Source organism: Crocuta crocuta, unplaced genomic scaffold, assembly GCF_008692635.1.
Source record: "Crocuta crocuta isolate KB4526 unplaced genomic scaffold, BGI_CrCroc_1.0 scaffold193, whole genome shotgun sequence".
In the NCBI taxonomy this organism is placed as follows: Eukaryota; Metazoa; Chordata; class Mammalia; order Carnivora; family Hyaenidae; genus Crocuta; species Crocuta crocuta.
The window spans coordinates 6,938,416-6,959,703 of NW_027529624.1; the positions used below are offsets into that span (position 1 = coordinate 6,938,416).

The following is a 21,288-nucleotide window of genomic DNA, read 5'->3' on the forward strand; positions in this document are numbered from 1 at the left end:
AAGCAGTTGGCGGGTGAGGCCTGGCTCTGTTACTAATGGTTTTTAATTATGTAAATCAGCCCAGGGCCTGCGCCCGGCACACGCTTGGCATCCATCAGCTGGCAGCAGAATTAATCAATAAATAACCAGCTGGATGGGGCCTGGGCAGAAGCACCCGGCCACACCCCCGCCACCACCCCCGAGGGGTCCTCCCAAGCTGGCAGGAGTAAAGGGATTACAGGCAGCTCAGGCCATCCGTGTAGCGCGTGCACACACATGCACACGCGCGTGCACGTATGCACACACACATAGGCACACGCATACAGCTACAGCTTTGGAAGCCTCATATATGTGCACGGGGAGACACGCCTGCACGCACAGACTCTGGGCTGTAGCAGCCCCTGGGTGCCCCGCACGCATCTTCCCCTGCAGAGCCCGGCACGTGCCTCTGGGCACAGCCGTAGGAGGCAAGGTCTTCCTTCCAACCTCACTGGTGTCTCAGGTGGGACGGAGCTTTGCAGCGCACAGCCACACCCCTTCACCCCCACGCAGCGGCCCTGTGATGCTGGCCCCGCTGGGCTGAGGCCCCCATTTTACAGATGAGGAAGCTGAGTTTCAGAGAAGGGACTTGTCTAAGATTACATCCGGCGGTTTTTGCTCCCCCCATAACTGCCCTTGCCCCCACCCAGCCAAAGGTTTGAGGGGCTCTAGACCCCAGAAAATATGGCAGGGGTGGGGGGGGGAGTGGGAGAGGAAGCAGTAGGCAGTAGGGTCCCCGAGACTCCCCCCTGAGAGCAGGGGCCTTGGTGACCCAACAGAGAGCAGGGTGGGCCCTCAGCACCCCGGTAAGGGCCAGGCCAGTGGGGGGCCTTTCCGCTCTCCTGGGGAGCGGTGATGGATGGCTCTCTCCAGCCAGCACGCTCGCTCCCCAGCGCTGCCCCATAAATCAGCCTCCTCATCTGGGCCTTGGCTGTTCCTTGATCACTCTCCAGCCTCCGAGTTGATATTTTCAACCATTCCCGGGGCGGGGGGGGAGGGGGGGGGAGGTGCTGGGAGATGTGTGAAATTAACAGGCAGGTTTCCTCTTCCCGTCTTCTTCCCCTTTCTCTCTGCCCCTGGCTTTCTGCTCGCCGCTCCTTCTCTCCAGTGGGGATCACTAAATACCGAACAAGGAAATGACCCAAGACATGAATGAGTTTCACCGAGCGCACGGTGGGCGCTCTGCCTCTGGGGCCGGCTGACAAAGCAGCTGGGGTCAGCTCATAGCGTCCGCCTCCCTTGGCCTCGGCCCAGGGGTCTCCCAGCTGCCACCACCTCCCCAGGACACAGGAAGAGGAAGCGGGATGTGTCCTGCGTGGTAGAAGCAGACTCAGCGGGCCCCAGGGACAGGCCAGGGGGGAAGAACCTTGAGAGCCAGAGGCCCCCCAGGGCAGTCGCCCTTTGGAGCTCTCACTCCCTGGAATGGCTGATGAAGACAGTGGACTTGGGAAAAGGTCCAGGGCGCACAGCGCTGGGAATTCAAAGCCATGTGAACGGCGATTAGCAGCTCGGCCTCTGGAGCCAGCCTCTCCAAGTTGCTGTGTGACGCTGGGCAAGCTGCCTCACCTCTCTGTGCCTCGTTTCCTTTTGGGGAAAGTGGAGTGAGTCATAGTACCTCCATCATAGGTGGTGGGTACATACTCTTTAGAAGAGTCACTGGTGGGGGCACCTGGGGGATTCAGTCCGTTAAGTGTCTGAGTCTTGGTTGCAGCACAGGTCATGAGCTCACGGTTCGCGAGCTCGAGCCCCACATTGGGCTCTGCACTGACAGTATTAAAAAAAGAAGAAGAAGAAGAAGAGTCACTGATGAGCACAGTTAAATGCTCTAAACATTAGCAACGGTTACTGTAATTAAATATGCTGGTACACAGACCTTAGTGTACATCAGAATGCCCTGGAAGGCTTTTTTTTTTTTTAATGTTTTATTTATTTTTGAGAGAGAGATAGAGACAGCGTGAGCAGGGGAGGGTCGGAGAGAGAGGTAGACACAGAATCTGAAGACAGACTCCAGGCTCCAAGCTGTCAGCACAGAGCCCGACACAGGGCTCGAACCCACGAACCGCGAGATCATGACCTGAGCTGAAGTCAGATGCTTAACCGACTGAGCCGCCCAGGCGCCCCTCCTGGAAGGCTTTTGAAACACACACGGTTACCCTCTCTTCCCTGCTCCCTAGGGTTTCTTCCTCGGTAGGTCTGGGAGGGGCCTGCAATCTGCATCTAACACATCACCAGCCGATGCTGGGACTGCTAGTCTGGTGAGAACTCCTTGAAGCCCCTGTCTGTCGGGCGCTCACTACCAGGCTCAGCTCCCCCACCCGCTCTACAGCTTGGGAACTAAAGCCTAGAGAGGTGAGTGTGTGTGACCACACCACCTCCTCCCCAACTTCCCCACTGGCTCCAGGAGCAGAGGCGGAATTTGCCTTCCCTGCCAGAGGTAATCTTTTAATCTCTTTGGCTTTAATCTTGCAGCCTAGCATAAACCCAAAGCTGTGCTGGGGAAGGAAGGGGGTGAGGGACGCAAATCTCATGTCCTGGCGAGGTGAGTAATCCAGGCTTTTAACCCTGCATTTCATCACAGATCTTTCATCCCTTCTCTGCCTTCCTTGCCCCCTGCTCCTGAGAGACGCTCCCAATAGGAGGTCAGGAGGCAGAGATAGCAAACAGATGGGGTAAGGCCAGGTTGGGGTCATGTGTGAAGAAGACTCCACTCGGAGAGGCAGAGCTTTCTTTGCAAAACAACATAAAAGAGAAATGATGCATTGTGCTCATTACAATTAAGAGTAATAGTCATCAAGAGACACCACTAAGAGAAAGAAAAGCCAATTCACAGTTGCAGAAAAGCTACTTCAATACATATATCTGACAAAGGACTAGTATGCAGCATATATAAAGAGCTCCTACAAATTAATAAGGGAAAAAAACCATGTTTTTAAATAGGCAAAAGATATGAAGTGGAATTTCACCACAGAAAATCTCAAAATAACCCATATCCACATGCAAAGACACTCAGTGTTATCAACCATGAGAGATATGCAAATTAAAACCACAACAAGCTATCATTCACACCCACAGGAACAGCCACAATTGAAAACTGAAAATATCAAATATGGTATAGATGAGGATTGACTCTCATATGCAGCTAGTGGGAGTGGCAATGGCTCAATCTGTCTGACGGTTTTCTTACAAAGTTACACACCTATCTATTCTGCGACCCAGCCCTTCCACAACTAGACATCTGCCCAAAAGAAGAGAATGTGTGTGTTTACACAAAGACTTGGTTGTGAATGCTCACTGCAGCTTTACCTGTTACAGCTCCAGACAGGAAACCACCCAAATGTCCCTCAACAGAATAAATAAATAGACAGATGATGGCATAGTCCACAGTGGAATATTACTCAGCGCTAAAAAAAAAAAAAAAAAAAAAAAATCAACTACAGATATACACACCACAACCTGGACGAATCTCACAAGTCTCACACTGAGTCCAGGAAGCTAAAAGCAAGAAAACACTTGCATGACTCAGTTTAGATGAAGTATAAGAACAGGTAAATCCAATCTCTGGGAATAGAGGTCAGGATTGTGGTTGCCCTTTGAGAGAGGAGAGGTTAGTGACTAGGAAGGGACCTAAGAAGCCTTCTGGGATGCTGGGAATGTTCCACAAACACAGGTAAAATTCATTGAACTGTACACATAAAACCCGCACTTTCCATTCCTGTATGTAAATTATGCCTCAATATTTTTTTCAGCAAAAGTGAAAAAGAAATGAAAAGACACTACATTCAAAACATGTACTCAGACCATCCACCTCCCCTTTGGGACTCCAAGGACCCAGGACCCAGCCTAGCTCTGCCACAGTGTGACTTTGAGTCCATCTTTTACCCACTCTCTGCCTCAGTTTCCCCATCTGAACAAAGGAAAGGATCTCCGACAACCTCACCATCTGTGGGGAGGACCAGTGTCAAATGGAGCTGACTGTGCCTTGAGCAGTGAAGTGTTCCCCTGGGTGTCACAACCCTTGTGACCCCCTCTCAGGGCCTGGCAGAAATTGGCAGGGGGGGTGGAGAGCGGGAGGTGGGAGAGGGTGAGTGCATGGAGTCGGTCCCTGGACCTGGGCCGCCTGGGGCTGAGCGTCACTAGGTCTTCCCAGACAGGCTACCATTTGCTGGCCACCCACATCCCCAAGGCTCCAGGCAACCCCATCCTGTCCTCCGAAATGGAGCACCCAGACCTCCAGCCCAGTGCTAAACGATACCATCGCGGCTGCCATCATGCTTCCTTCCAGAACATACCTCCAAGGCACAGAGCCCCCTGCTTGGCAAACTTCCCCTCTCTCCCCCTAGGCCTGCCACCATTGCCTGGCAAATCCCCTCCCCCAAAGCTAGAAGTCCCGCAGGACACTGAGCAAGTCCTTACAGGGCCTGGGGCCTGGCCCTCGCTGCTCGGGCTCCTTCCCCCCCCGCCCCCCGCCACCACTGTTTTGTCTGAAACAGTCACAGCACCTGAAAGCAGCAACAGGCTTCCCTTTGGGGTGCCCAGGACACTACTGTACTCTGGGGCAAAGACGGCAAAGTACCTTATCGTGTCCTGCCTCCCAGTCACGTTAGTAATGAACTTGCATGGCAGTGTGCCCAGCTGAAGGTTCCGCTTCCCAGCCTCCCTTGCAGCGAGGCGAGGCCAGTGAGGGAAAGTGTGTGCTGTCAGGTGGGACCGAGGGAATCATTCGGCCAGTCTATACCCACCACCCCGGAAAGTAGATGTGATGACGGAGGTCCAGCAGCTACTTTGGAGCATGAGGGGACTTTGAGGGTGGAAGCCACGATGCTAGAGTGGGTGGAACTAAGACAAAGAAGGAGCCTGGACTCCTGATAACACAGCTGAGTGCCCACCACCTCTGGACTCTGCTACCTCCAGACAGCCTTTGGGTGAAAGAGAAATAAGCCTCAGACTGGTCCAAGCCACCATTATTTCCACTCTCTGTTTTCCGCAATAGAAAGCAATCCTGGGGGTGCCTGGGTGGCTTAGTCGGTTAAGCGTCTGACTTTCGCTTAGGTCATGATCTCACGGTTTGTGGGTTCGAGCCCCGCGTCGGGCTCTGTGCTGACTGCCAGCTCAGAGCCTGGAGCCTGTTTCAGTCTGTGACTCCCTTTCTCTGGCCCTCCCCTGCTCACGTTGTCTCTCTCTCTCTCTCCTGGAAATAAACATTAAATAAATTAAAAAAAAAAAAAAAAGAAAGCAATCCTGAACTGATACACAAAAGCCGTGTAAGGAGGCGATTCCTGTGTAACCCCCACCTCTGACACCCCCATTTTACAGATGCGCCCCCCCTAAGCCACCCTGCCTCCCTCTCACATCGCTGTGATGCCTGTAAGACCAGTGTTCACATCCCAGCTGCCAGATACTGTGGGTCAGCCTCGGGCCCGCCTGGAGTGGGCCCAAAGCCCAGCGTCCCCGGTACCCACGCGGAACACTGCTCAAGTTCTTCACAGAAGCGCCATCGGGCCTGGATGGCACGCCTGTCACAGAGGCAAAGGAGAAGCCGGAATATTTGCAGAGAGCAAACACACCAGCAAACCAAACACAAGCCGGATGGGGTAAAATTTCCCCTTTAAATTGTCTTCCTTTGTCTCTGCCGCGTGCAGCTGAGTAGCTGCCAAGAAGGTCCCCAGTGAAACTAAGGATTACGGTTCTCCCGTAAGAAGGGGCCACTGTTCAGCTGCACTGTGACCAGCCTACGCGACTGTCCTGCAGGGTGGGGCCCAGTGGCTGGGGACTCAGCAAGGGCGCCAGACAGCTTGAGTTCAAATCCCGGCTCCATGAACTGTGGCCCTCTCTGTGCCTTACTTTCTTCATCTGTAAAATGGGCACCCTGAATACAGAAGCTGGCCCAGGAAGAGCTTGGAGTGGTGCCTGGTACATAGGAGGGGCTAGTGACTGTCAGACACTGTTGTCATGTTTGTGCTGAGAACTTGCTTTCTTTTTTTCCTTTTTTAAAAATATGTATTTATTTTTGAGAAACAAAGACAGACAGAGCACAAGTGGGAGAGGGGCAGAGAGAGAAGGAGACAGAATCCGAAGCAGGCTCCAGGCTCTGAGCTGTCAGCACAGAGCCCGACATGGGGCTCAAACCCACGAACCACGAGATCGTGACCTGACCCAAAGTCAAACACTTAAGCAACTGAGCCACCCAGGCACCCCATCTTTTTTTGTTTATTTCTTTTAAACATTTAGTTTTGAGAGACAGAGAGAAACAGAGCACAAACTGGAGAGGGGCATAGAGAGAGGCACACACAGAATCCGAAGCAGGCTCCAGACTCTGAGCTGTCAGCACAGAGCCCAAAGCAGGGCTTGAACTCACAGACTGTGAGATCATGACCTGAGCTGAAAGTCAGATGCTTAACTGACAGAGCCACCCAGGTGCCCCTTTTTGTTTATTTTTCAGAAAGAGAAAGAGACAGAGTACAAGCAGGGGAAGGGTAGAGAGAGAGGGAGACACAGAATCCGAAGCGGGTCTGTGCTGTCAGCACAGAGCCCGACGCAGGGCTCAAACCCACAGATCGGAAGATCACAACCTGAGCCGAAGTCGGACTCTTAACCAACCGAGCCATCCATCAGCCCCTAGAACTTTCTTTCTTTATGTCTGCTTGTAACCAGAAACTGAATCTACTCTCCAGTTTTGGAACATTTTATCTCCTGGCTTCACACTCACTGGCCATATTAGAATTAACTCCAGGAAGAACCTCCTGGCACAAGAGGCGGACCCCTGACCTCTTCTTGCTTCGGTTTATGCAACTAAAACCCAAGTGTGATCATAGGCAATTCATTTGTCAAGCGCACGGGCAGGTCCGTGTCGCTGAGGCAGCGCCGGGAAGCTCCCTCCATCCCGAACGATCTCCCCTCTGACACTGACTGAAATTCCACCATTAGAGCCAGAGGACCCCTAGGAGGAGAAGCCATTTAGAAGCACAGCTTCTTGGACTAAATGCACGTATCCAGGTCAGCGACAGGGAGGCGATCTCAGCAAGGAAAGGGAAGGAAATGCCACGGGCAAAGTCTTAGATTTTTGCGGGGCAGTTGAGAAACCTGCAGCCTCTAAGGGCTGTGAACTCAGTCTCGCCCACCTACACACACACACACACACACACACACACACACACACACACACACACTGGNCTGTCCCGAGTCACGGCTCAGCAAGGGAACTCTTCAGGCCTGGCAGCTGGTGGGGGTTCAACAGAGCCAGTCGGCTACCAGTAACACACAACCTCTCTCTCTCTCTCTCTCACTCACACACACATATGCAGTCGGAGGCAACACACTAGACACGGACACACCAAACTGTCCTCCCAAAGGTATGACAAACGGGGACAAGCCACACAGCATCGTCCTGTCCAGGAGGAGGCTGGAGCCGTGCACTCCCAGAAACAAGGGAGCAGGCGCACACAGATCTCACCCTCCCACCCCTGGTGCCCCCCCATCCCATCCCTGCCCCATGCCAGGCATCCCACCCCCAGAAGCTCTCAGCCCCCCTCCTTCACAGGAGCCCCACGTCTACTCCCCAGGTGCCAAGCCCAATCAAGGTCCTCATTCTCCCTCATCCTCTTTCCCGGCGCTCAAGGCCCCCCAGGAATCTTTTCACCCCCGTACTTCCTCTATTAACTCTGCTATTGTCTCTCCTGCCTGCACCACAGGGCTGCCCCAACCTTCCCCTCCCCTTGCCTAGGGCTCACCCCTCATCTCCCCTCCTTGGGAAGCCAGCGTGGGTCTTCTCATTTTCCAGCAAGCGCGTGAAAACAGAGATTAGAGCAATTAGAGAAAAGTCATCGGAGGGCAAGGCAGGAGCCACCACCGCACCTAATTACCAGCTCCAGCAAGACGCAGTGAAGCACAGACTCACTCACATAGATGACAAATTTGCACAAATTCCAAAGCGGGGAGGGGCAGGAGGGGGAGCCAAGTTCCACTTTAGATTCCCTTGTTTTCCTTTCAACCTGCTCTCTTGCTGTTTGAAGCAGCTTTCATGTCAAGGCCAAGGCCGCCAAGAGGGGCAGGCAGGGCGGAGATGATTGCAGTCCCATTCTAGAGAAAAAGCGACTGTGGCCCAGGAGGTGGGGAGGAACAGATTCAGAGCGTCCAGGCCACAGGACCGCTGTTCCTGGCTGAAGGTGGCCCCTGTCCCCAGGAGAGATCCCCGTTGGCTTTCCATCCCGTTCTCTGCCCTTCTCTCCCTGAAAATAATCAGCAAAGGGTTGAAATACACAGGCCTGCCGCTGTCTGATGTTCCCAGTGGGCTTGGCATCTGCACATGGGTGACCTTGCCCTTCACCAAATGACAGAATTATTTAATTGACGGCCGCTGTCCCCAGCTGGTCATGTTGTGCTGAGCCTGGTAAATGGGCTGTGTACTTTTCCTCCCTGGCAGGGAGGAGTGCAGGTTTTCTCTGCACTGAAAGAATCTGAGTGCAGGTGGTCCATTTTCAGGCCCCCCTTATCCCATTAAGGCTTTTTGAGCCTGGCCTGGTCCCCCACCCCCAAGCATCCTAACCTTCCTGCTGGCCCACCTTGACCTGAGCCTGGCCTGGGCAAGAAGCCAGCAGTGGTGCAGGAGGGCCCCCTGGTGGCAGTAGCCTATACTGCCCGCTGGGACTCCAACCAGGGGGTCTAGCTAGACCCGCATACAGCTCCCCGACTGCCTGTCTGGGCAAAGGGAAGAGTGGGCATCTGTGGAAGAAGCACAAAGACCTGAAGACTGAGGAGGCTGAGAATGGCTCCACTCCTGTCCCAGCGGCTGGCAGCGTAGAGGCTCCTGGGTGGCAGGTGGACACCAGGCATAGTCAAGAAAGAGGGCAGGAAAGATGTTTAGCATCCAGCGAGGCCCATCAGAGCTGCTCGGGAGATGTAGGATGGATAAATAAAAGTGGATGAGTGAATAAATGAATTCATTACTTCCTAAAAGGTGGCGCAAATATCACTACCAATACACAAGCCAACTTTTAGATAATATTGTTTAACTTGTTTAAAAGGAATATACTTCTTTTGACATGTGTTACTTATAATATATCTGGCCCATCCAATTCATTATATAAAGTGTACTTTTAAACCAGATGCCCCAGGGCACCTGGGTGGCTCAGTCGGTTAAGCATCCAACTTCAGCTCAGGTCAGGATCTCGCAGTTTGTGGGTTTGAGCCCCGCGTCAGGCTCTGTGCTGACAGCTCAGAGCCTGGAGCCTGCTTCGGATTCTACGTCTCCCTCTCTCTCTGCCCCTCCCCTGCTCATGCTCTCGCTCTCTCTCTGTCTCTCAATAATAAATAAATGTTTTTAAAATTTTTTAATGTATCTCTGAGCAGGTATGTGGCTCTGACCATCAGGTGGCTGAGGAGGGAGCCCATGTCCTGGGCACTCAGCTTGGGCACCATATTAAGGAGCAGCTTGACTTCACTGCCACTTGAGATGGTGAAACTGCCACCATTGGAGGAAGTAAGCCATGTTTGGTGGCCCAGGATCCACACGCTGGGTGAATGGTTGGCCTGAACGAACTTGACAATATCATTCAAGGAAAGAGAAGTGAGCTTATATTTATGTAAACTACTTGAAATTAACACAAAGTATAAAGTTGATGTGTGTTTACTACGATTTTAACATAATGGTTAATTATTTCTCTGGGGCGCCTGGGTGGCTTAGTCGGTTAAGCGTCTGACTTTCGCTTGGGTCATGATCTCGCAGTTTGTGGGTTCGAGCCCCGCGTCAGGCTCTGTGCTGACTGCCCGCTCAGAGCCTGGAGCCTGTTTCAGCCTGTGACTCCCTCTCTCTCTGACCCTCCCCTGCTCACGCTGTCTCTCTCTCTCTCTCCTAAAAATAAATAAAACATTAAAAAAAAGTTTTTTAAAAAAATGGTTAATTATTTCTCATTTATTCACCCTGCATATCATGTTTTACTTAGCATATGTCTCTACTATCAGTTAATGTATTACATTAATTGCTGTTCAGAACATAGAGAATTTTCTGTCCTGAGTTCATTGACAAGAGAATTCTTCACTTGTTGAAATTTTCATTTATTGGAAACTTCTCCTCTTAAAAAAAATTCCCTTATTGAAAACAGTGACTAGTTCATTAGGAACACATATTAACATAAGGTAGTTAATGTAGTTACAATCTGTTTATCTGTTTTAATTGGATCCTGGTTTCCTCCCAGCAATTTTCAGTTACCTTGTTGAATAGAAATTGAAGGAGTAAGTGGCTAGGTGTGGGCTCTATAAAGAGGTGCTGTTTGCTTCATAGTCTAGAAAGTGCCAGTTGAGTTAATATTTGATGTGTGCGTTGTTATCTTGTTAGATGCTATTCCTAAGAGAAGAGAATTTCCAATCGTGGATTTTCATGGCCATTCCTCTGGGAAAGAATGATAGAAATAAGTTCTGTATTATTTGCAAAGATTGGCATACACTTTGAACTTTGAGTCTGTTTTTTTTAGATCAGTTTAATGGTATTCAGATACCACCTATTTTTTAAAACTTTGAACGGATTTGTAAAACATAACATGTGAATAGATTTGTCACAGCGCAGGGTCAAAAATTAGTTCCGTTGATGGCAAGTTATTCGATATTAATTCCATTTTATGAACAAATGCAGTTAAGTTGCAAATCCCTTAACAGAGTGCAGTGTTGGGCCAATGTTTTCATCAGTATTAGGAAATGTCAGATTAGCATCCCCGAGGAAGACGAAATCTTGGGCACAATGCTGAAAACATAGAGTTTTAAGGCTGTGCCTAGCTCTCTTACGTGGCTACAGGAAATATAAATTGGTACATCTTCTCTCAAGGGCAATTGGAGAGTATTTATCTAAATGATAAATGCACCTTCTCTCTAATTCACCAGGCCTACTGCTAGGAAATTATCCTCCAAAAGAAGAAAGAAAGAAAGAAAGAAAGAAAGAAAGAAAGAAAGAAAGAAAGAAAGAAAGGAAGGAAGGAAGGAAGAAAGGAAGAAAGGAAGAAAGAAAGGCGCCTGGGTGGCTCAGTCGGTTAAGCAGCTGACTTTGGCTTCGGCTCAGGTCATGATCTCACAGTTTGTGGATTCAAGCCCCGCATTGGGCTCTGTGCTGACAGCTCAGAGCCTGGAAACTGCTTCGGATTCTGTGTCTCCCTCTCTCTCTGCCCCTCCCCTGCTCATGCTCTGTCTCTCAAAAATAAATAAACATTTTTTAAAAACTAAAAAAAAAAAAAAAAGAAAGAAAATAACAAGTGTTGCCAAGGGTGAGGAGAAAATGAAACACTTGTGAACTGCCAATGGGGATGGAAAATTCCACAGCTACTGTGGAAACAGTGGCAGTTCCTTCAGAAAATTAAATGTAGAATTACCACATGATCCAGCCATTCCGCCCTGAGTATATTCCCAAAAGAATTAAAAGCAGGGATGCAAACAGATATTTGTACACCCGTGTTCAAGTGCCCCCTGGATTCACAACGGTATTATTCACAACAGGCAAAATATGGAAGAGCCCCAAGGGTCCATGGATGGACGGATAAACAAAATGTCCGATGCCAACAATCCAAGAGTCTGAAGCCATAAAAAGGAAGGCAGTCTGATACGTGTTGCAGCGTGGATGGAACTTGAACACATTAAACATTATGAAAACCTTTTGGTGATGGTTGCACAACACTGTGAATATGATTAATGTCACTAAATTGTACATTTACAATGGTTAACTGGCACCTGGGTGGCTTCGTCAGTTGAGCGTCTGACTCCTGATTTCCGCCGAGGTCAACGATCTCACAGTCGTGGGATCGAGACTTGCTTTGGGCTCCACACTGAGCATGGAGCCTGCTTGAATTCTCCCTCTCTCTCTCTCTCTCTAAAATAAAATGTAAAAAAATAATAAGAAATAAAAAAATAAAATGGTTAAAATCTGATTTTATGTTATGCAGCTTTTAACACAATTTTTAAATTTTTTTAATGTTTTATTTATTTCTGAGAGAGAGAGAGAGAGAGAGGCAGCATGAGCAGGGGAGGGTCAGAGAGAGAGGGAGACACAGAATCTGAAGCAGGCTCCAGGCTCTGAGCTGTCAGCACAGAGCCCGACACAGGGCTCGAACCCATGAACTGTGAGATCACGACCTGAGCTGAAGTTGGACGCTTAACCCACTGAGCCACCCAGGAGCCCCATAAAACAATTCTTTAAAGTAATAACGTAAGTTTTAAAAGGGGTGCAGGGATCGAACTTCTCCTCTTTGATAAGGGGTCAGCCTTGGTTACTGGCTTGTAATGAAGTGATGTTGCCCGACTTCCTAGGCCAGGTCATAAGAGGCTATCCAGCACCTACCTACCTCTCTTGGCTGGGAACCCTAAGCCAACACGTCAGAAGTCCAGCTACACAGAAAAGTCACGTCAGAGAGACCTCACCGAGATGAAGACCGATGCCAGCAGGTGTCAAATGCATGAGAGAGCCTTCGGATGACCCCAGCCCCAGCCCCGAGCCGCCCCAGTTGACACCAAGTGCAGCAAAGACAAGCTATCCTGTGAACCTGCTCAAACTGTACATTCCTGAGCAAAATAAGTGTTGTCGCTGTTTTAAGCCACTAAGTGCTGGGGGTACTTAGTTATGCAGCACTGAGTAAATGGAACAGTAAGCATATTACTTATGTATTAGAGTTTATTTCAATTTAATTTAAAAATAATCAGATACAAATAAAACAGATTTAGACTACATAAATGTCTCTTGCCAACCAACTGGTAAATTGGGTGTTTTCTCTCTCATGGTCTGTATCCTGCCTCTACAAAGTCATTAAAGGTGCAGGGATACTTTCACCGGAATACAGAACAAATCAGGGGGAGTCAGTGGGCTGGAGAGAGAGAGCTGACTAGAAACACATGCAGGCTGGGATCTTGACCCCAGAAGGCGAGGATATGGGTAGGAAAGACCAAGTTTGCTGGAGCTACATAGTATGAAGGGAGAGGTTTCCAACCCAGTAGGGCCAAAAATGCAAGATAAACTTGGTCAGGGCACCTGGATGGCTCAGTGGGTTCAGCGTCCAACTCTTGATTTCAACTTGGGTCCTGATCCCAGGGTCACGGGATCAAGCCCTGCATTGGGCTCCATGCTGAGCGTGGAGCTTGCTTAAGATTCTCTCTCCCTCTGCCCCTCTTCCTCCCTCCCCCATAAAATTAAATTTTTTTTTTAAAAGCAAATCTGGCCAGCAGTTCCTCGAAATAAAATACAGAAGGTGGAGAAGTTATATGAGTGATGTACATATCACACAAGCTGGGATTTTGAGAAGCTTGAGATGGAAGTTACATGGCCGAAGCAAGAGAATTTCAGATCAGGACCATTGAGGGGCAAAAGGTGTATTAGTTAAACCTAGAAGAAGTTAAGAACAAAAGGATTATGTGTGCCCCAAAGAGCCTCCGCTGTCTCTTCCCTGTGTATGCCCTCATCACACCATCATGTTCTGGAATTCTTACTTGTTTGTTTACCTGTTTGTTTTCTCTCCCTGTATAAGTCAGGCTCCGCTAAGCACTGTAATAAGCATCCCAAACCCAAGACCTCAACTCAACACAAGTTCATTTCTGGTTCTTCTGACGATTCAGTGCAGCCCTTTGGTGGACAGACCTCCATGGGGATCCTCCACGGGTTCTTCCCATCGCCATGTGCTGCCCTCCCCTAACCCACGGTCCTCACCAGCCAGACAGTAATGAGAACAGGGACCTCTCATGTGGAGGGTGTTACAAGGAGAGCACATCCACCAGCCCAAACTCAGTCACATGGCCGCCCTCACTGCAAGGGGGGCTGGAAGTGGAGTCCAGCTAGGGGCCAGAAGGAAGAGAGGAAGTACCGCCTCTGCCCTACACCCCCAGTATAAGATCTCTGGGTGCCAGCTCTCATCCACCTAGTTCATGGTACCTGGCATCGTCATGCATGGCATAAATCTGGAGTCTATCAGCAAATTGGTGGTGCTTGTGCTGTGTTGCGGGCTCTGGACTGAGTGAGTACTTTCCTTGCAAATGCCCTGGGATGAGGGGGAGGTGTCATCGCTCCCATTTCTCAGACTGGGAAACTGAGGCTCCAGTAGCTAAGCAGCATGCACAAGACCATATAGCTAGTCTGTGCCAGGGTCAGGTCTCAGACCCAGGAGGCCTCTGCTACTAGATGTCTGTTTTTTCCACTCCCCCGGCTGCCTCTCCAGTACACACACTTGCCAACTTGGGGTCTGGTTATCTTCAAGGCCACTCTCCTTTCTAACAATCAATGAACCATGTTTGACAAGCTGTGGGTCCTTTGGGGCGGCAGCTGTATCTTGCTCATCCCTATGTAACCCTTGGCTACCAGCACAGCAGGCACTCAAACCATGTTTGGGGGATCAATTTGTTCACACGGGCTCAGGCTCCATGCTTTGCTGCTTGCACAGTATGGGGGTCACTTACATCTTATACAAGAAATGTAGGGGATATTTATTATATGGCCCTTCTCTATGCAGTCAAAGCTGTCTCGACAGCAGGACCAGTGCTTGCCCTGAAACTCATTCCTGAAGCACATATGAGGGTTGCGTGACAAGGAGGTCAAGGCCACAAGTGTCACCTCTTCCACTTCCGGATTGGACCATGAGCAATACACACATACACACAAAGAATGCTCTGCCCCAGCGAGTCCCGGGAAGAATACATGGAGGTGGCACTGAGGCTTCTGTCCGTGGTGCTGAACTCACCTCAACCCCATCTCCTTCTCTAGCCCTAGGGAACCAGGTGAACGTATAGATTCCCTGGCCCCTTCTTTGGAGACTGGGATTCTGAGGACCTAAGATGGGGCCTTGGAATCCCATTGTACCAAGTACCCATGATTCTAATACAGCCATCCTGGTACTGGCTAACATTGACTCAGTCACTGAAATGGCCATTGGTCTTCATGAAGTGCCTGCTATGTGCCCAGCACTGCACTAGATACTCTGAGGCACAGAAATGCATCTAGCAGAGTCTCTGCTCTGGCAGAAACTTACAAAGTTGTTCCAGAGGAGATGAGAGAGGCAAGAAGGGAAAGCACTCTCTCTGTTTTATGAGGACACTGTGCTAGGTACATACTTCACCTTTATCCTGCAAGATGTGATTAGTAGTCACCTGGAAACAGTAGTCCCCATAACCATAGCCAACATTTGTGTCCTTCCTTGGGGCCTCCCTAGCCCTCTCTGCAAGGCGGTATGTGACGCATTCTCCTCCTTCTGATCTCCTCGTGGCTCAAGACCCAGATCCACCATCACCTCACACATCAAGTCTTCCTGATGCCTGTTGCCCTGTAGGCCCTCCAGATTTGAGTCTTTCCTCCTTGTGCCCCATGGTCTTGTTTCATCATCGCGACATGATGAACCATGGCTTCAATATGTCCCAACTAGGATCTGAGCTCCCTCTTGAGGGTCAGGCTTGAACCGGATTCCCCTGTGTAACCTCTAACACAGGGATGCTTCCCCCTACTCACCCAGAGGAGGTGAGCAGTAAATTCTTATTGGATGGATGGCTAGGAGGAGGGGTGAGTGGGTGGGGGGATGTGCCCAATGACTGCGCCCAAGGAGAATGCCACTGGGTTACAAAACAGCTGGAACAAGTGCTCAGAACCAAAAGAAATCAGGGTACGCCTTGGGGAAACCAGGCAATGGGCCAAATGCCATTCAGGCAGGGCCAGCTTCCGGTCAAGGTCTGCCTCTCCTTTCTCTGGGTGTTTGGGGAGAACAGGAAGAGGAACCAGGATGGCTGTGTCTGATGAGAACAGATGTTATCTGGCCCTGAATGTGGGACATGGGGGGAGAGGAAAGGGAAGGGGGAGACCGAGAGCCAACAAATGGAACATCCATAGACCCTCTTTATTTCACTTTTTATTACAGAAAGTTTCAACACACCCCAAAGTAAAGGGAACAGCATAATGAACCCCCATGAGCCTGTCACCCAGCTTCAAAGCTACCCCTATTTTGACACTCTTATTTCATTCCTCCCCTCAAGCTCTTTTTTAAAGAAAATTCCAGACATTATACATTTCACCCATAAATATTTCAGAATGTATCTCTTATATATTAGAACATTTCTTATTAAAAAAATAAAAAAGAACCTCGGGGCACCTGGCTGGCTCAGTTGGAAGAGTATGTAAGTAACTCTTGATCTTGGGGTCATGACTTCAAGCCCCATGTTGGGTGTATAAGACTACTTAAATAAATAAATAAACTTAAAAAAAAGAACCTCAATATCATTATCATACCTAATAAAATGAACAATTTCTTAATACCATCTAGTACAAAGTCTATGTTCAAGTTTCCTCATTTGTCTCAGAAACACCTTTTTAGGGGCACCCAGGTGGCTCAGTTGGTTACGCGTCCAACTTCGGTTCAGGTCATGATCTCACAGTTTGAGGGTTCGAGCCCCACATCAGGCTCTGTGCTGTGGTGACAGCTCAGAGCCTGGAGCCTGCTTGAGATTCTGTGTCTCCCTCTCTCTCTGGCTCTCCTTGCTCTCTGTCTCTCTCTCTCAAAAATAAACATTAAAATTGTTTTAAAAAACCTTTTTAGTGCCCATTTATTTGAACCATGATCTAAACAAGGTCCATGCACTGCATTTGGTTCCAATGCCTTTTCAATCTCTTGTCATCTCTAATGGTCCCTCCTTCCTACCTTTTTGATACCATCTTACTTGAAGAAACCAAGTCCATCGTGTGGACTTATCCCCTTTGTTGACGTGGTGGCCTGAACTCTCATGGTGTCATTTAACATGTTCCACTGACCCCCATTTCCTCCAAACTGGCATGTAGATCCAGAAGATTGGCTGGCGTAGGGTCAATTATTTAGGCAAGCAGGCCTCCTGGGTGGTGTCATTTCCTTCCTATGGCATCATGTCAGGAACACTTAAGGACAGACTTTCCCCTTTGAGGTGACAGTAAACATGATGAGCATCTCCAGGCTGATCACCCACCTGGGTGAAACCACCTGGGCATCCACCAGGGCAAACAAGGAGGCCACCGTACCCACCACCAGTGGGCGAGGAGGCCGCTGCAGTAACACAGGTGACATTGACAATGGCCCGGACCCAGATGGTGGAGTGGAGGTGATGGCCAGTCCAGCACCCCTGCCGCCCCCCCTTTACAGCCGAGAATGCGGAACTCAGAGAGGGCGGGGAGCTGTTGTTTCTTGAGCAGGCAGTACCTGCACCAGGAGCTTTCTCTGCAGCGTCTCAAAACCGCACAGCACACAGTGGAAAAGTCACTGCGTCTATCCCACTGGTGGGGCCGGCGAATAGTAAAGTCACCTGCCCAAGGCACAGAGCCACAGGTGGAAAGGAGAGAACTCTCCAGAGGTGTCCCAGGTTGCTTCAGACCTTGCTTCTGGCGCCTCTAAGCCCTGGCACCTGGACCAACGGCCTTCTCCCTCTTTGTGCCTCAGTTTCCTAATCTACAAAATGGGAACGATACTTGCCCAAGACCAATACCGGGTGGTCCAACCTTGTCCCTTCCCCCTGACAATCCTGCCCGTGGGGCCCACGTGGGCCACCTTAGTCCACAGTGCAAGCAGCTTTATACTCTCCCATACAGACACACAAAGGGTTAAATCCAGACACCGTCCCCCCTTCCTCCATCCCAATTCTGATCCTTGCTGACTCTGCTCCCCCTCCCTAGCACAGCTATTCTGGGACAATGGAGGCAGCAGATGGCCCGAGTCCTGTTCCCTCCACCCGACCCCCAGGATCTGGGAACAACCCGCAAATCTGCTGCGGCTTCTAAAAAGCAGGCCGGCCGGCAGCCTTCCACACGCAGGTCGGAGAGGACAGCAGCTGTGGGACACACACCCCCCCATCCCCCACCAGGGCTGCAGGGCCGCGGCCACCCCCACTCAGTTCACGCCCCACAAACCCAGCATCAGGTTAGCCCAGAAAGAAAGGAGGCCTTGGAAGAGCCCAAGCAGCCCGACTCTGCACTTGACCTGCTGTGTGACCACAAGCACATGGCGGTCCCTCTCTGGGCCTCAAGCTCCTCCTTGGAAGCCAGGGCTGAGGCACGGAACTGGTGTACAGTGGTTCCAAAGGTCCCAGACAGAGCTGCATCAAGGACAAGGTCCTTCAAGGGCTGGAGGGTCTGCTCCAAGGAGCCCCCAGGCCTGGCTGCCTGGCTCAGGGCCCCTCCGTGCCTCAGAATCTCTCCTGTCTTCCCTCCTGCCCCCAGCCCAGAGCCCCACAGTGGCCCCAACTTCCAACATCACGGACAATGATGTGTGGGGAGAAGAGGCCTCTCATCCCTAGGCTTCCCCACCAGCATTCCTGAAATTTTACCACCATCACCTTCATTCATTCACGCAAGCTCTCCGGGACCTGCAATCCTAAGGGTGTTCGCATTGACTCGTCTCCTGCCTTGGCTGTCAAACTGTCCCTTTAGCAGACACCAGAGGCCGACCCCCTCAGCTGAGGCTCTTCTCGGCCTCTCCCGATTCTCTCTGGCTGCCCCCAGCTCAGGCTCTGAGGGCAGAGAAAAGGAGAAGGCCCTCCTGTCACACCGGCACCTCATAGCATACACACAGTCACACATACGTACGTTGTCACACACATGTGATGTGGGCACACACACATATATACACCACACATGTCCTTACGCACAGATCTGCGTAGAGAGGGGCATGCCACACACACACACCCTCGCACACCCTGGCTCACCGTGACCCGAGCCCACACTAGTAACGGCCACTGTCCGCTGTTCACCGAGCCCTTCCTTCTCGGTGCCAGGCTCTGTGCATCTCACCCGGATACCAATCCATGAAGAGGGTATTCCCTTTCTTATCTGTAAAGTGGGCACACGGCCCAGAGAGACAAAGCGGATTCCTCAAGGTCACACAGCCAGTAAGGGCAGAGCAGAGACATCTAGCTCAGGACCAGATGAACGCCACCATCCCCGCTGGGACAGACAGAAATAAGACCCTGCCCCAGCCAGGAACGTGGCAGCCACACGTAGCAAGACACTGGACCAAGGGAGGTTTAAACAAATCAGGGTTTAATTTTCTCACGGAACCAGATGCCAAAAGGGACAAGGTGCGTGATTGTCACAGCCCTCCCTTCACGACAACAAGGCAGCCGCCCCAGACCCAGACATCACACCCACATTCGCAGTGGGAATATGGGGTATTGGGCTCCAGAGACTTCCCCAGAAGCCTCTGCATCGGCTTTGTTTAGTTCACACTTGACAGACTGAGCAAGGGAGGCTGGGCGAGGGAGCAGAATGATCATCACGACTGGCTGGGGTCCATCACGACCCGTGCTCTGAGTCCGGGCACGACGATACTCCAAACAACACGGAATCTGGTCGCAAGGGGTGGGGAGCAAGGAGCTGGAGACCGGCCAGCGACACCAGTATGTGCACAGACCCCGCGTTCTGCGTTATCCCACCTGCGTCCCCTCGCTGGCTGGCGGTCCAGCCGAGGGAGCCAGGAGTAGGCGGCCCAGTGCTCGGCCCCAGGGGGAATGACACAGACCAGAGCTGGGGGTAGAAGGCCAGGCCCCGCCAGGGGCCCACGTAATTCTCTAGAGGCTGAGGNCAATTCAGCCACTCAAGGCCCATAGAAGCCCAGCCCCTGGGGCCTGTCTCCCCGCACCCAGTGCACCTGTTCTCTGGGCCGTCCAGTCCACTTCCCCGGGGCCTTGCATGCCTTCACTGCTAGCCACCATCCAACCCTGGGCTGGCCCACTGCTCAGAGGCTGTGCCAGGGACTGTCCACCAAAGGGCACCCGCCACGGGTCCCCAGGGCTGCCTGGGAGGCCAAAGGATAACCAGAGGCCTCGGCCTAATCTTTGCCCAGCAGGTCAGGGTTCACCTGGCCACCAGCTGCGGGCACCAAGGAGTATCCGGATAGAGGAGACAATGGAGGGAACGAAACCTGCGGAGAGACCGGAAATGGACAAGATGGTCACCATGATCCCCATGCTCAGGCCACGGGCTCCTGGGGGCGCACACGTCACAGAATTTCTCCACCACGGCACTATTAACATTTAGGGCCAGATAATTCTTTGTTGTGGGTGGTCTCGGCATCATGGGATGTTTTGCAGCACCCCCGGCCTCTACCCACTAGATGCCAGTCAAAAACGTCTCCTTGGAGGGCGCCTGGGGGGGCTCAGTCGGTTAAGCATCCGACTTCAGCTCAGGTCATAACCTCACAGTTAGTGAGTTCGAGCCTCGCGTCGGGCTCTGTGCTGGCAGCTCAGAGCCTGGAGCCTGCTTCGAATTCTGTGTCTCCCTCTCTCTCTGCCCCTCCCCTGCTCACGCTCTGTCACTCTCTCCTTCAAAAATAAATAAACATTAAAAAAAATTTTGTGATGTCTCTAGACATAGCCAGGTGTCCCTGGGGCAGGGCGGGGGGAGGGGAGGGGAATGGTCCTACTGAAAACCAATGGTTTAGAGAGACCCCAGCTGAGGCTAGACTATCCACTCACATGTATCTGAGTCCCCAGTCAGCTCTAGCTCTTTTAGGCAGGAGCCTTTGGATTCTAGACTCTTCAGGCTTAGAGGGAACTGAGCATCCACTCTTAAAGCTCTTGGTAGTACAGCCACAGCTCATACACCACCCCTGGGGAGCCCACCCCGTTAGAATGCAGTTCCTTTCATCTCAGAAATTTGAATGTTTTCCCTGCGTTGAGCCAAACTCTTCTGCCTCTTTGTAATGGCCAACTTGTTCAATACAGCTCTGGCCTCAGGGCCTTTGAACAGTTGTGAGCCCTCTGCTCCATGCACACCGCTCTGCAGAACTTCAGAACCAAGTTCCCCCAAGGCTCTCCATACTTCAGGTCAATCTGAAGTCCAGAGCGAGCCTACAAGGCCTTGGGGAGGTCCCTGCCTCATCTCCCACCAACTACCGCAACGGCGTCCCTGGGCAGGCCCGCCCGCCCAGCACATCAAGTCACGGGCTGTGCTCTCACAGGCCTGATCGCCCTGCGGCCTGTTTGAGGGCAGAACCGGAAGGTGCCTCGGTGGCATTTGAATCCTCTTTCCAACCATCTACCCTCTGAAAAGAACCACTGAAGACTGTCAAAGAAACAACGAGCCTACAAAAGCTGAAGTACAAATTTCCCATCGGGGCCTGAAATTTTTCCATTAGAGCATCTCCTTTGCTCAGTGAAGGTGTGTCAGTCTTCTGGGGCCTCGTGAAGAATCCCAGCGGGTCAGGACTGGGGGAGCCCTCCAGATCCACCACACGCAGCCTCCTTGTCAAACAGGGAGACTATGGCCCAGAGAAAGCAAGGTATTTGCCCAAGGTCACACAGCAACCCTGGGGCGGA

General features: G+C 51.2%; 1 protein-coding gene across 5 annotated transcripts in view; it reads right to left on the reverse strand.

The window, feature by feature from the left end:
• The window catches only part of MFNG (MFNG O-fucosylpeptide 3-beta-N-acetylglucosaminyltransferase), a 49,422-nt gene that overhangs the window by 14,262 nt on the left and 13,872 nt on the right, over nucleotides 1-21,288 (reverse strand). Inside the window, exon 8 of one of the 5 annotated variants that reach the window (XM_077762081.1) lies at nucleotides 10,200-10,402. The exons of 3 other annotated variants lie outside the window; for them this stretch is intronic. In XM_077762081.1, the coding sequence (XP_077618207.1) occupies nucleotides 10,345-10,402 (58 nt within the window). In that variant the 3' untranslated portion in view covers nucleotides 10,200-10,344. Of the gene's footprint in view, nucleotides 1-10,199; nucleotides 10,403-19,559; nucleotides 19,893-21,288 lie in introns of those variants that run through there. One more of the 5 variants, XM_077762080.1, reaches the window with a different exon arrangement.